Here is a 15434-nt window from a genome sequence, read left to right as displayed (position 1 = left end):
CCCAAGTAACGACGTATTTGTTTATGCAAACATGAGTTGAAGTACTAAACAAGTAAAATTAAGCCTTCAAATCATGGGTGGCCGACATTTTCAACAGGCTTGCCAAATTTCAGAAATGAGATTTGTTGGCGGGTCAAAAAAACTAGTTGTTCTGGAATATTTCAAGAAAACAAAAAAAAAAACTTTTGAATACGCTATGTAAAGTGAATATTCCTTGGTCGCATTAAGTATAGATTCATCTTAATATGTCATTTTTTCGCGCGCATATAAAAAACATTCGCACCCACATGTATAATTTATTAGCTTCCAGTGGGAACTTCTTTCAAATTTTATTTTTTCTCGATTAGACAAGTGCATTGGGAAAGCCTTCCATAAACAGCATGAATACGAATTCTTATTTGATTGTTTTATAAACATTGGGCCTTTTTTAGCAAAAAATTTTCTTTAAAAAAAAGTCTTCCTTCTGAGGGATTTGTCATTACCCAAACCGGTTCTAGTTGACTTCTACTACCCAACTGTAAATGTTGTTTATTTTTACATTATTGATGTACATAAAGAAAGGGCACGTTGCCGATTCGAAGATATTTAAATTTGGTTGAGTTTTCATAATTATACCTTTTTCTGTTTAAGTTAAGCAAAAAAAAAAACAAACATTGCACAACATTAATTTGCAAAAGTTATTAAATTTTGATGGATAAACGAAGTTGATGAAATATAATTCAAGTTACGAGTGGTTGAAGTAAAACTATAGCTTTAATAATTATGTTAATATGATTTGGTGATTTTTTTGTACGATTTTTTAACGATAGTTTGATATGATCTTACTATTTTTTTGAGACTTTCCAAACCTCTCAATATTAAAACTAAGGCCATTTAAATGCACTCATAGCAATGATATTTACTCATAAAAAAACAATCGGAAAATATTGTAAAATATGTGATGGAACGAATAGATAATGTGTCAAATTCCATAAAATTTTGAAAATTTGAAAATAGTAATTGTTTCTTTATATTGTGACGATAACCTATTTTTGTTAAATTATATTATATCAGATCAAGGAGATTTCTCAGATCTTTGTTTTGAATGTTGTTATTTTAGGTTCAGTTTTATTTATCCACATGATATAGAATTAGGTTACCAGAATTTTTCCCGCATGTATCCGGACCGGACCAATTCAGGCTGTTTTATCTAAATAACTGGCAATATCTTGGTATTTGAATTCAAAATTTTCAACCCAAAATCCGGGGAGTATCCGGGAAAATTTGATCGAAACCCAGGATTTTTTGACAAAAATCGAAAAATAAATAATTGAAACATTTTTCTTTTCATCGACACACATCACCATATTTCAAATCGTTTTATATGCTTCCAAAAACCGTTCAAGATTATTTTGATAAAACATTTTCAAAAAATTTCGTTTTTCGACGCAAACATCTATAATTATTACATCTTAATTTGAGATTTTTGTAGATTTTGAAAATAAAGTGAATAACTCCAAGCAAAATCCGGGCATTTTTCAACAAAATTTAGCCCCGGACCTATCCCAAATTTGGCATAAAATAGGCATGGCATGTCCGAATATAACCGAGCAATCTGGCGAGCTTTTATCACATGGTATTTCAAAAAAAAAAAAAAAAAAAAAAACTGGTCGCGGGCCACTCAAAGCTGGGCCACCCATGCTTTAAATCTACTTCAAAGTTCCTACATCCTGAAGTTGCTTTTGAACGTCCGTTGGAACTAATTAAAAACTTTCAAGTTTACAACAGAGATTTTTTACGAACTATTGAGCTGTACAAAAAGACTTGCAACCTTTCGATAGCTACTTGATGTTGAAAAAATGAGAAGTACATAACAAGTAGATTGTTTTTCTTCATACCAACTTTAAAGTTCCCAAAAAGTTTAAATATAATCCAAAACAGTACATACTATAAAGCTTTTTTTGAGTTTTTGCTAAACTTGATAGAGAATGAAGTTTCATAGACCTCGAAATGGCATTTTGAACAGCAAAAAAGTTCCACAGAACTTTTGTACAGCTCTATGTGAACTTATGAGTTCGTTCCTTAAGCGATATATTCGAACTTTAGGGAGCCTCCCTTATCGCATACCTCGAGAACAATTCGAGCAAATTGAACCAAATTTGGCATTGAAGGGTTGAGAACAGAAAAGGTTTCTGATATTTGGTACCACTCCCTCCTTCAAGTGAGGAGATAGAAATGGGAAAGGGGCTCCTTTACAATATTTTGCATAATTTGAGAACAAATCTAGCAAATGGAACCACATTTGGAGAGCATGTGATACTTTAAATGTTTATATGATTATTCGTAACCTCTCCATTCTTCCATAATGTCGTATGAAACATCTTAAGAATTCACAGAAAACTGCTGAAAAAGTTAACAAAACAAAATTTGTGTTTCACATATAGCATATGTTGTCCAGGATACAAATATTCTAAATGGAAAGAAATCAGTTTTGTTTTTTTTTTTATAATAAAACTGTTTGTTTACATTTTGTTTCATACGCCGTAATGAAAGCTCACGCGAGATTTGTTCAAGAACTTCCTCTTCTGGCAGCGCTGGTTTTTGATCGACCGTCTTGTTTTATTGTCCCGCAGTTTTATTGAAATATTTACTAGAAATACGTATTTTTTAATCTGTGATGAGTTTAAGTGGCGTTATTTAGTGTTCAGTGTGCAAAACCGTACTATGATTTTCTACTTTAAATTGTCCTAAATGTGTTAAAATTGAGTTTTCCTTTGTGCCGTAACACGTAAAAAAAAAACATACCCCAAGCATTCGTGTAGTGAGCTGTGTATTGAAAGTCACTCCTCTAGGTTGGTGAGTAAAGTGAACTTTCTTTCTTATTACTTTTCACAACTAACATTCTCAAGAGTATATTGCACAGCAACAAATCGTTGACCAAGCATATATCTCAACCGTATCTGCATGCGTCCACCGTTTGTCGGTCTATCTGAGTAAAAAAAACTGCCGCTGTTCAACTTCTTGTGGTTCTATCATTTGCTCAGCTGTTAGTAAATCTCGTCGCTGAGCGGTGTAGTATTTGGCCAACCTCGGGGCACTTGCAAGTAGTGCGAAAGTGTGTGTCTCTGTTATTAGCGCACTTCAAAGGGTTGTGTTTCTTACACTTGCTAGCTTGTTAGTCAATCTCGATCGCTAGCGGTGAAGATTAGGCAAACGCAGCCAGCGCACATGAGTAGGTACGAAAGTATTGTTGCTTCCGTCAGTAGCACACATTGTTGGAACTAGCGTGTGCTGGTTTTAATGGTGACTCGTCACTTGTATTCTTGATAGTCGTACACAGTGCAACATAAACTTGAAAATTGTTCTTTTTGGAAAGCAATGATTTTTCTTTTGTTTTAAAATTAGATTTTTATTAGATTTTTTTTTGTGCGTTTAATATTATGTAATCTTTTTTTTTTATTTTATTTCAAGCGCTTTAAATTACATTATCTTTAATTTCGTACACACACATTATTTAGGTTTGTCTTTGTCCTTAAAATTTAATTTGAGTTGCGATTTTGACATTGAACCCTTTTAAATAACGCTTTTAATTAAATAGTTCTCATCTCCGTACATACATATAATTTAAGATAGCTTAGGGTTTTTTAATTAAATTTTTGTTCCTCTTTTCATAACAGTCTTTCCTTTTTAATATTTATTGTGTTGTTTTCTTAAATAATCCTAGTTTTAGTTGTGCATTTATTAAAAATAAATTTATAAGTCTCTTATTTCTTAATTTTAATAATTTCTAGCTTTAGTAGTGCGTTTCATCAAACGAGTTAGTTCCTTTTAGCTTTTAATCGTTGTATTATGGCGATGGCGAACATGGAATGTGATGACGAAGTTATCTGTATAGAGTGTAATAATACTGAAAATAATCTTGATAAAATACTTACTTGTGCATATTGTTTCAAGAGCGTTCATCTTCGGTGCAAAAATTTGATTGGCAGTGCAGCTCGCAAAATGAAAGCGCAGCAATACTTTTGCGATGCCAACTGTGCATGTATTTACGCCAAAATAATAAGTTTACGGAAAGATCATGAAACTATTATCGAAAATATCCATACTAAAATTGAAACGACCGTTTATAATGTGGTTTCACATGAATTGACCTCAATCAAAACAGATATGAGATCAGTTACTACTGCGATAGAGGCTTCGCAGGAATTTTTGTCCACGAAATTCGATGAAATTCAGACTGATTTCAAAGACATAAAACTCCGAAACGATGCTCTTGAAAAAGAAGTAACTGACCTCAAATCTAAGCATTCAAATCTTTCTAATCAGGTCCTTAAATTAGAAGTAAACCTCGACCGATTTAACCGGGAAGCTGTTTCTAAAAACCTCATGATCTTCGGAATGCCATATGTGGAGTATGAACTAACAACCTCCGTTAGTGATAAGTCTTGGTAACATTGCGAATACTAAATAAATCGCATATCCCATTCGAAGACCCCTCGGTGGTTGACTTTCTGCTATAAAATACGTCACTCACTTTGCCATAATCCAACACCACGCCAGTCGCGCTTCGCCCTCAGGTCCACGCAGTCAAGTGTCGTGCTATTGCGCAGGTTCCAAGTCGAGACCGTTGACCGCCGGAAGTCTGTTGAGACAGGTAAGCTGCAATAGCATTTTAGTATCTCACATTGTCCGCCTGCAGAACCCACAATTGGCGATCCTGCCAGGAGTGTTTCATTTCTAGAAACACAAAAAATCGGACAAGTAACTTTTTGTTAATTCTTTGGCAGCCATTTTGAATTTTCAGGCGTTTTGAAAACTAGCAAAAAAAATGTATCGATTTTTTGAAGATGATTATTTCAAAGAAAAAAAGCCTAACTGATTCTTGATGGTATTCAAACATCATTGGTAGATTTGTCACTCTGAATATTTTTCTGATAGGAAAAAAATAGAACATTTATAATGTTGGTTGTTTGAAAAACACCCAGTTTTCAGATTTGCATTATGGACGTTTTTATTGTATTCTTATGTGAAATGTGAATGGCATGACGGAGACCTCCGCCTGATATTTAGCATATGTGGCTAGACTTATTACATCCGCGATGTCGACTTCCGTCTTTTAAAATGGTTAAAAACAGATGGCGAGATGCAGACTTCCGCCTAACTTTATGGTTATTGGTTCATGAATTCGTTTGCGAGATGAAGACTTTCGCAGAAATTGCATAGCTGGCGTGACGCAGACCTCCGCCTAAAAACATGCTGACATGCTGATTTTTTTTTTATTATTGATGAATGTGTTAGAATAGCTGGCGCGACGCAGACCTCCGCCTAGAAACTGGTTGAAACGATTTTAAACAGCTTTGTGAATGTCAACTGGTCAGGCGCGACGAAGACCTCCGCCTGGGTAAATGGTTTTGAACAGCTTGGTGAATGCCAACTGTAAGGGCGCGACGAAGACCTCCGCCTGGTTTAAATGATTTTGAACAGCTTGATTGATGCTAATTTGTAAGGGCGCGACGAAGACCTCCGCCTGGTTGAAATGGTTTTGAATAGCTTGGTAAATGCAAACTATTTGGGCGCGACGAAGACCTCCGCCTAGTTAAAATGGTTTTGAACAGCTTGGTGAATACCAACTGTACGGGCGCGACGAAGACCTCCGCCTGGTTAAATTGATTCTGAACTGCTTGGTTGATGCTAATTTGTAAGGGCGCGACGAAGACCTCCGCCTGGTTAAAAATGGTTTTGAATAGCTTTGAATGCTATCTGTTTGGGCGCGACGAAGACCTCCGCCTAGTTAAAATGATTCTGAACTGCTTGGTGAATGCCAATAGTAAGCTTGGTTGATGCTATTTTGTAAGGGCGCGACGAAGACCTCCGCCTGGTTAAAGTGATTTTACATAGCATGGTGAATGCTAACTGTTTGGGCGCGACGAAGACCTCCGCCTAGTTAAATTGGTTTTGAACAACTTGGTTGATGCTAATTTGTAAGGGCGCGAAGAAGTCCTCCGCCTGGTTGAAACAGTTTTGAACAGCGTAGTGTTTGCTAAATGTTAGGGCTCGACGAAAACTTCCGCCCCATTAATATTGACATGAACAGTTCCTAAGATGCTAAACTGTTAAGCGAGACAACAAAAAAAACCAGTAGAACAATTGAAAATAAGCCGCTTGGAGGATCAATTATTAGGTGTGACAAATAACTTTACTTAAAGTAAAGAGTGATAATCTCTCTTATGCAAAACTGATTGCTGTTAAGTTGCACAGAGGCAAGAGGGATGGACTTCAAGTGCTGATAACCCGATGGAGGTTCTTTATTGAGATGGTAAAACTGAATCATCTGTTTGAGAATATTACCGTTCACTATTAAAGAGTAATTCCTAGAGTAAACAAGTGGTACCGATGGTGTTAAGTTAGCTTTTGTTTATATATTTCGATGTAGTAGTTTAATTGACGACAAATACAAAATATGTTTTTGAGAATCTAGCGGTTAACACCAAAGTTCTGCAACTAATAAGGGCTTCCGGAACCACATGGACAGCTATATCCTTCCTCACAACTCCGAGGCCAGTGTGTGGATTCCACCTGTCAGACGAAAGGGCTATATGCGATTATCAAATTGGCCTATAGCAGCACTGGAAAGTTGCATAACGTTCGGTGAAGCCCTTGCCGGTCACAATAAGCTTCCTTGGCTGATTTCGGTCTTGCATCGAGGGCGATCGAATTGAATGGAATTGTTCTTCGGTAATGTACGCTTCGCCTTTCGCAAACATCAAACTGTTGTCGAAGGCAGCAGTGCTTTCATTGAACTTTTCACGCCCGATTTTGAGTTCTTCCTAATGTTTCAGACAACGTGCCTCGTTGCCGCAGGCTTCAAACAGTGGTAAGCGGTCGAAACATACTTCAGAACCACTGTGTTTCAACTCGTGGATTTAGTCGAAACAAAGTAGTTGCGACTTATCATTTTTCTAGCCAGGTGGCTCACTTACGGGTAGCGTCCCAAACGGGTTTCTCGATCGATCAAAAAATCTTATACTTGTAACACGCGTTCGCAAGAGGCCGGATTAAGCTCCTGTATCACTGGGTGACAAATTAAATTTGTTGAAGAGCTGGTGCGATTGGAGGTAGATTTCTTGACGAATTTTTCGATATGTTTTTTGTAACCGCCCCATTTGATACCATTTTGTAAATCAGACAGTCGAGACAAACTTCGAAACTTAAACTCATCGCCAGCCAACAATGATATGGACTCCGAAGTGAAGAAGTTTGCAAACAGCTGAAAAGGGTAAAGGAACAGATATCTGAAAGGGTGAATGGTGTTCTGACCTCCGTCTGAAAAACGCAAATCGAAGTTTTAAACTTATAAAGCAAGCTTTTATCGGTTCTTTCCGGTTCAACAATTAGGCCGAGCTTGTTCAGCCCCTTTTGAATATCGCCAGACTTCGGTCATTTAATGCTGTAGCAACCATTAAGTTTCCTTCATGTGAAGGAGCAGTGAGTTCAAATCATACACTTTTCTGCCGACCCTCCTCGACAGCGATGCTCTTGGCTCAAACTGTATCCCTGCATGTTGTGCATAAAACTGATGTTCGTTGCTCAATTTTGATTAGAGTGAAAAGATGTCATACCTCGAAGTAGCGTAGAGCCAACTTGAACGCCGTGCGATGCACCTCATCACCGATCCCGTTTAGACAGGTGCCCATTGATAAAAAGCCAGACGTTAAAACGAACTTATTCAATTCCAGCATTCTAGTGTTAATTGGAATTCTGGATACAGCGAACCTTCCGCTGACTTCGCTACAATCTTCTACAATCGTGTCTAGCAATGTATTCAATCTTTCTGAATCTAACTGATTTCCTCCCAGTTGACAAAAGTAGTAGCTGTTGGTAGTCTGCCACATCATTCAGCGAGTACCGGACAGCACTGTAACCGGCTGTTTTGCTTTTGAAGAGAATGGAGCGTATCTGGCTCTATTTGATCCTAATGCGAGAATACAGGGGCAGGAATACAGGCAGTCGATCTTTCCTTCGATGATTCCAACCCAGTTCAGTGTTAAAATGTCCCGTCCAAGAAATACTTGAAGCTTGAATACTTGAAGCTAGTTGCAAAAAAAAAGCAAAAGCTGCCTTGCTTCTTTTTAATCTACTTCGTACTCTTGAATTTCTTTTTCGAAGAATTACTTGTAATCTCATAATTTGAACAAATAATGAATTTGCAATCCGTAGAAAAAACTTCGATCTAAAACCACACAACGTGATTGGGATCTTTGGGCACACAGTAACTTATCAATCCTGTAATTCATAACATATTAGTCGAAATACATTTGCGTTATAGTTACCTTTTACTATCGTCGTTAGCGATTCGTATTCGTGCATTTCTTTAAAACGCTTCCGCTGTCATCAACTTAAATACTGTCAACACGGCTCTGGTTATGCTACTGTAAGCCGGAAATTCCGATATTCGAACTCCGGATCAGATTACGTGAAGACGAGTCTTGCATGAATTGAAAATTCCGATTTCGTAATTGTTTTTGTTTATCTTTGTACACGTGTAAAAGATTTTATGCTATCCTGTGTTAATAACCGAAAATGTACACGCTTCAAAAATAGTACTCATGTTATTTTTATTTTTCACTCATTATATAACTATATTTACTTTGGAATTATTTTTTAATGTTAGTTTTTGTACTCTGACATGTTTAATTATACGAGATGCGTTCGAACAGTTGATATAAGTTATATGCAATAACTTAGTCGACATGCATATGGTAATTTAACTTTCACTAACAATTGGAAATATTTAGGTCGCTATGAGGATAAGAACTTAATTTTTGAGAAATAAACAGAACTGTTACATAATAAAAGAGCTACCTATAATGTAACCTTCTCTTTGCAAGGTAATTCTATAAAAGATTTTTTTTCAATAATCCTCAAAACTATAAAAATGCTGGATTAATTATCGACATTCATTGCGAACGAAGGAAGCGATATTAGGATTTTTTTTATTGTTTTTTTTCGAAGGTGGAAGAGGATGTGGAGTATGAACTAACAACCTCCGTTAGTGATAAGTCTTGGTAACATTGCGAATACTAAATAAATCGCATATCCCATTCGAAGACCCCTCGGTGGTTGACTTTCTGCTATAAAATACGTCACTCACTTTGCCATAATCCAACACCACGCCAGTCGCGCTTCGCCCTCAGGTCCACGCAGTCAAGTGTCGTGCTATTGCGCAGGTTCCAAGTCGAGACCGTTGACCGCCGGAAGTCTGTTGAGACAGGTAAGCTGCAATAGCATTTTAGTATCTCACATTGTCCGCCTGCAGAACCCACACCATACAAAAATGGAGAAAATACACAAGAACTTGTACGCAAAACATGTGGCACTTTTGGCTACGAGCTTAAAACTGAGTCCATTTTAAACGCTGTTAGGTTAATATCCTCGAACAAACCCAATGAAAAGTGTCCACCGATCAAAGTTTTATTAAAAGATACAGTCATAAAAGAAGAAATTTTTAGTAAAAAAAATTTTTTTGGGAAACTTGCCTCTTCTTCAATAGATCCTTTATTAGTAGTTGATGGTAAAGCGCTTAACGTCACAATAAGGGATGAATTGACGCCCTTATCTATGGAAATTCTAACTGAATTGCGCGAATATCAAGATTTAATTGGAGCCAAATACATCTGGCCCGGAAGAAATGGTGCCATTCTGGTCAAACAAACAGAAAATTCAAAACCTGATATAATTAAAACTAAACTCGAAATGAATCGTTATATGAGCATGCATGTCACTCAGCAAGGAAATAACACATCTACGATTCCAAATGAAAGTCCTTCACCCAAACGAAAAAGGAACAATGCTGATCCACGATCAAAATAAGATCTTAAATCTACAACTGTTTGAAACTTTTATATATTTTATTCAATGGATAGTTTAATTAATAGATACCACGAAAATGTAGAAGATTTTAATTTAAGTAGTTTTAATAATGATTCAAGATCCTTTAGAATTTTGCAATGGAATGTACGTAGTATGAATAATTTAGATAAATTTGATTGCATATTACAAACTATTGATCATTTTAATGTTTGTATCGATGTTATTGTTATTTGTGAAACTTGGCTTGGTAAAGATAACTGTTGTATTTACAACATTCCGGGATATACATCTATTTTCTCTTGCCGTGATCAACCATATGGAGGCCTAGCTATGTATATAAAAACAAATTTGAATTTTAAAACTACTGAAAATATAACTTTTGATGGCTTTCACCGAATAAGTGTCGAAATCTGTACAAGTGGTCAAGTAATTTGTGTTCATGGCGTATATAGACCCCCTGCATTTTCGTTTAACAAGTTTTGTGATCAAATTGAATCTCTTCTAACGTCTGTTGCTGATAATCACTCCTGCTTTATTGTAGGTGATTTAAACGTTCCTGTGAATCTGGTTAATTTGAATACCGTAGCAAAATATAGATCTATCTTAGAATCTTTTGGATACGCTTGTACAAACACATTTCCTACTAGGCCAACAACTCGGAATATTCTAGATCACGTAATATCGAAGCAAATTGACTTAGATCGATTGAAAAATGATACAATCTTTTCTGATGTTAGTGACCATCTACAAATACTCACGTCCTTCAATTTATTAGGTGATAAAAATGTAACAATTCTAAGAAAAGAGATAGTTGACTACGCTAAACTAAACAGCTTATTTGTGAATTATTTAAACAGTATTCAACTACCAGAAAGTGTTGATGAAGGCCTACAAGAAATCACATCAACTTACAATCGCTTTGTGAAAGTTTCTACTCGTACACTTAATAAAAGGGTAAAACTTAAAGGTAATTGCTGTCCGTGGATGACATTTGACCTGTGGACACTCATCAAAATAAAAGATAATTATTTAAAACGATCAAAAAAGCATCCTAATGATAACAATTTGAAAGAGATGTTAATTCATTTAAATAAAAAAGTGAGTGCAAAAAAACAAGAATGTAAAAGGCTCTATTACGAGCGCTTATTAAATAATTCTCCGCATTCTAAGCTCTGGAAAAACATAAATACGCTCTTAGGTAAATCTAAAACGACTTCCTCAATCAACCTTTCAGATGAAAGAGGTGTTATAACCAATAGTACACAGATTTGTGAGAAATTTAACAAACATTTTTCCACAATTGGAAAGAACCTGGCTAAAGAGATTCCAATAGACACTGAAAATGATCATTTGTCTCATATCGCACAGGTAGAAAATACAATCTTCTTACGACCCGCTAATGTAAACGAGGTTCGATTAGTTATTTTTTCACTTAAAAATAAAAAGGGTCATGGACCAGATGGCTTCCCTGTTAATGTCCTAAAAAACAACCATGAAACATTCTCGTACATACTCACACAATATTTTAACCAAATATTAGAGTCAGGAGTTTTCCCGAACTGTCTAAAAATTGCGAAAGTTATCCCTGTTTTTAAGGCTGGCGATTCGCTTGACGTCAATAACTATCGTCCTATCTCGACCTTAAGCGTTTTTAGTAAAGTGTTCGAGAAGCTTCTTGTTAATAGGATTGTAGACTTTCTAAATCAGAACAATATACTCTATAAACTGCAATATGGATTTAGATCAGGCTCGAGCACTCAAATTGCCATCTCAGAATTAGTGGAATCTATCATATGTAAAATAGAGTCAAAAAATGTTGTTGGGGCATTGTTTTTGGATCTCAAAAAAGCTTTCGACACTCTAAATCATGACATATTATTGTCCAAATTGCATAAATACGGGATAAGAGGAACAGCAAATAATATCCTTCGTAGCTACCTAGAAGATCGCAAGCAGTTTGTGGCTATTGAAAATACAAGAAGCGAATTAAGAAATATTGATATCGGTGTACCACAAGGGAGTAATATCGGGCCATTACTTTTCCTCTTATATGTAAATGATTTATGTAACCTTCAACTTAAAGGCACAGCACGTTTATTTGCCGATGATACAGCAATTTTTTATTCAGAAACTTCACCTGATATTATAATTCAGCACATTGAAGACGACCTAAAACTGCTTTCAAAATATTTCAATTCAAACCTACTTTCACTTAATTATACAAAAACCAAATACATGTTGTTTCGTTCTTCACATAAAAAACTGCCTCGTACTAATGACCCAGCTATGAATGGTAATACGATTGAGAGAGTTAGTTGTTTCAAATACTTAGGAATTTACTTAGATGAAACTCTTTCATGGAATCGTCAAATTGAACACCTGGAAAAAAAAATTACTCCTCTTTGCGGTGTTCTTTGGAAACTGAGAAATTTTGTTCCCCAACATGTTCTCTTTAAATTTTATTTTGCGTTTATTCACTCTCATTTGAACTACCTTGTTATGATATGGGGAAGAGCTTCTTTGTCTCACTTACAGAAACTTCAAACGCTCCAGAATAGATGCTTGAAAAACATCTTAAAACTCCCTTTGTTATTCCCTACCTTTCAGCTATACTCTTTAAGAACGCATAACGTTCTTCCAATATCTGAACTCTGTGATTTGCAAACTGTTATATATATCTATGATAATCTACACTCAACTGAAAATATTCAAAACCTCCATTTTACTACGGGGTTGCGAACTCATAACACTCGCCAGTCAGATTTCTTGCAACGAAGCCGATCCACAACATCATTAGGGCAAAAAAGAATTTCGTTTATTGGACCTACTAAATACAACACCTTACCAACTGATATTAAAAACATAACCAATCGTTCCATGTTCAAAACCAAAGTGATACAGCTTTTGAAAGAAAAATTGAACCATTAAAACAGTCGATCATCAACCAGTCTTTGTTTTGCTTACCTTTTGCATATTTGTAGCGTTAATTTCTAATATTATTATTCTTTAAAAAATTGTAGTTTGTATTTTTATCTTATTAAATTATTGAACATAACTTGATAAAATTAGTAAATATAATTAGTGTAATAGTAAATATAGTATAATGAATCTCTTCAAAGGAAATTATTTTCCATTGAGATTCATATTGTTGTCAATTTAGTTAAATAATACATTTCCTCGCACGACATTAAACAATTTTGTGTTCTCAGCATGATTAAAATTTGCTCGCGTTAACTTTTATTATTCATTGCTGCCAGACATGCTGAGAACAGTAGCGTCCATTACCAGGGGGCTCAATTGAGCCTTTTGGTGTGGGGGAGTGTGGTGGGCCGCTACAAAAAAAAAAAAAAAAAACTCAGAAACTACTAGACCGATTGATGTGAGATTCGGCATGGAGTAGTTTTTTGAGTAAAGAATGGTTTCTGTGGAGATTTGAGTCCGCCGCACTCAAGGGAGGGAAGGAGGGCTCCCATACAAAATAATTGTAAAATACGTTAAAAAGCACAAAAGCCCATCCCGTCAAAAATAAAGAGAACTTTTTTTTAGATTCTAACTGCTTTCTTCAAGTATTTAGTGGGAGATGAGAAGGGCAAATGGGGAAGGGGTTGTTCCAATACATTTTTTATAGCATAAGTCGAACACTTATCATTTAGAAGGGACCATCTTGTATGAAAGAGGTTGTTTGCGTACGATTAATTTGAGACCCTTCGTTTTTCCAGGGCAGAGTAGGAAAGGCGACAATTTAACACTAATATTGTTTGTATAGAAATTTGTGAACCCTCCCCACTTTGGAAGAGGGAGAGGGTGGAGAATTCATACCGATAAAACATACAACTTGGCATCATTGAAGAACTCATGAAACGTACGAAAACACAGTGAAAATTTCAGATCTTGAAAAACTAATTTAAAGATCCAGCTTCACTAAAAAGATGGAGTCATTTATGTATTCCTATTTGAAACTCCAGCTGCAGTTATCATTTTTAAATGGTTGTGTCTGATTTATGATTGATTTAAAATGATACCTACAAAAATTAAATTGAATAACTAAAAAAAATCATTTAATTTTAGAAGGCAAATATGGTCAATGGAAATGGAATCGTCCATATCAAAAGTTCACTATTTTTGCAAGAATTCCGTGATCGATGCTAAAATTTCGACTCGAAGTTTGTGCATTATTGATGAAAAAAAATTCATGAACTGTTCAATGATTTTTAAATTTTATTGATAATCCTTTCAAAGTAGGATAATAACCATTCAAAAAACTTTCAATTTGAGGACATCTTTTCTTCAATCTCAAAATAAATTGTGCTTTGTTTAAACTGTTGTTGTTGTTGTTGTTGAATATTTTTTCCAAATGAAACAAAGTTCGTGATAAGTTAGTATAAATATTTAAGAATATTCTTCTTAAATGACTCACACCTCGTTTCAAATCCATGTCAGATTGTCAAATTAACGAACAAAAATTAAAAAGTTTTGGTGGTTAAAATTAGGCTGACCCAAAGTTGAATGAAGTTGAAAAAAAAATTAAAGGTTTAATTTTTTTCATATTTTCAGATTGACAATATTCAGGCAACATGTTTTCCGCATCATCGGACAATGACGACTCGGCGTCACAATCCCTGCCGGACGAACAGTCAAGTTCTTCCTCCTCGGGGGACGGCATGAGTGGTGTGAGTGCAGAAAATAATGGAGTAGCGTTGATAGCAACGGGATACTATCCTGGCTCCGGATGCCGGAACAGTAGCAGCAGTAGTAGTTGTAGCAGTAGCAGTGGCCACTCAGTGATTAATTACGGTGAGTAAGTTTATTGTGCCGTTATATACCCGGTTATCAATCATTACGAGGAAGTTCAACGGAATGATGCAATTATGATAACACAATTTGAAATTTGAACTCCGATTTCATAGAAATGAAAAATACAAGTTCATTTCTTCTTGTTTTATATCAACGGGAATGTTTCCGATGAGTCAGAAATTTACTTCAATTTTTTTCAGTGGTGTCAGTTTCCGACGGCCGCGTGTGATCTTATTGTTCAATCAATGTAATTAGGTATTTTCCTTCAGTTTGCACTGGAAGCAAGCTCGCGTTCCAGGAAACAGTTCAGCAGCACCTAGAATTTATATCAGCGTGCAAAACACGTCATTCGAGATGTGCTCTCCCTAGTCTCAATCAATAGTCTGGTACTGATCCACGCTTGTCAGACAGCAGCACGTGTTTCAATGGGGCATGCTGAATATGTTTACACTCGTGCTACCACGTGTCGGGTAATTAGAGGCCTGTTCGTCGTTGCTGTACACTACCTAGTCGTTTACTTGAACCGTTACCGTTTCTTATAAGTGTTATGTGTAAGTAGATGTTCGAGTTTGATCAATTTCAAGAAGGTAACAGGGTTATATTAATAAATGTAATTATCTGATTGATATCTAACTTGTGCATTCGATTTTCTGTCTTAAAAAAACAGGAGTGATTGTTGTTCCGAAGTTCATTTGATCCTTAGACTTTGAGAAATTTTCTAGAATCTTAGTAAAAACCAGTTTGATCGTTTTTAAAAATGGCAGCTCAGTACGTGCTGTAAAGCCATTGAT

At 35.7% G+C, this 15434-nt stretch overlaps 1 protein-coding gene across 3 annotated transcripts in view; it reads left to right on the top strand.

Annotated features, from left to right (window-relative positions):
* Positions 1 to 15434, top strand: part of LOC129757933 (uncharacterized) — a 209106-nt gene that overhangs the window by 115863 nt on the left and 77809 nt on the right. For all 3 annotated transcript variants that reach the window (XM_055755336.1, XM_055755335.1, XM_055755334.1), the window contains exon 2: positions 14404 to 14643. In XM_055755336.1, the coding sequence (XP_055611311.1) occupies positions 14424 to 14643 (220 nt within the window). In that variant the 5' untranslated portion in view covers positions 14404 to 14423. The remainder of the gene's footprint in view (positions 1 to 14403; positions 14644 to 15434) is intronic.

The sequence above is a fragment of the Uranotaenia lowii genome, chromosome 3 (genome assembly GCF_029784155.1).
Source record: "Uranotaenia lowii strain MFRU-FL chromosome 3, ASM2978415v1, whole genome shotgun sequence".
NCBI lineage: Eukaryota > Metazoa > Arthropoda > Insecta > Diptera > Culicidae > Uranotaenia > Uranotaenia lowii.
The sequence above is the reverse complement of the archived record's forward strand: the minus strand, read 5'-3'. Positions and strand labels throughout refer to the sequence as shown.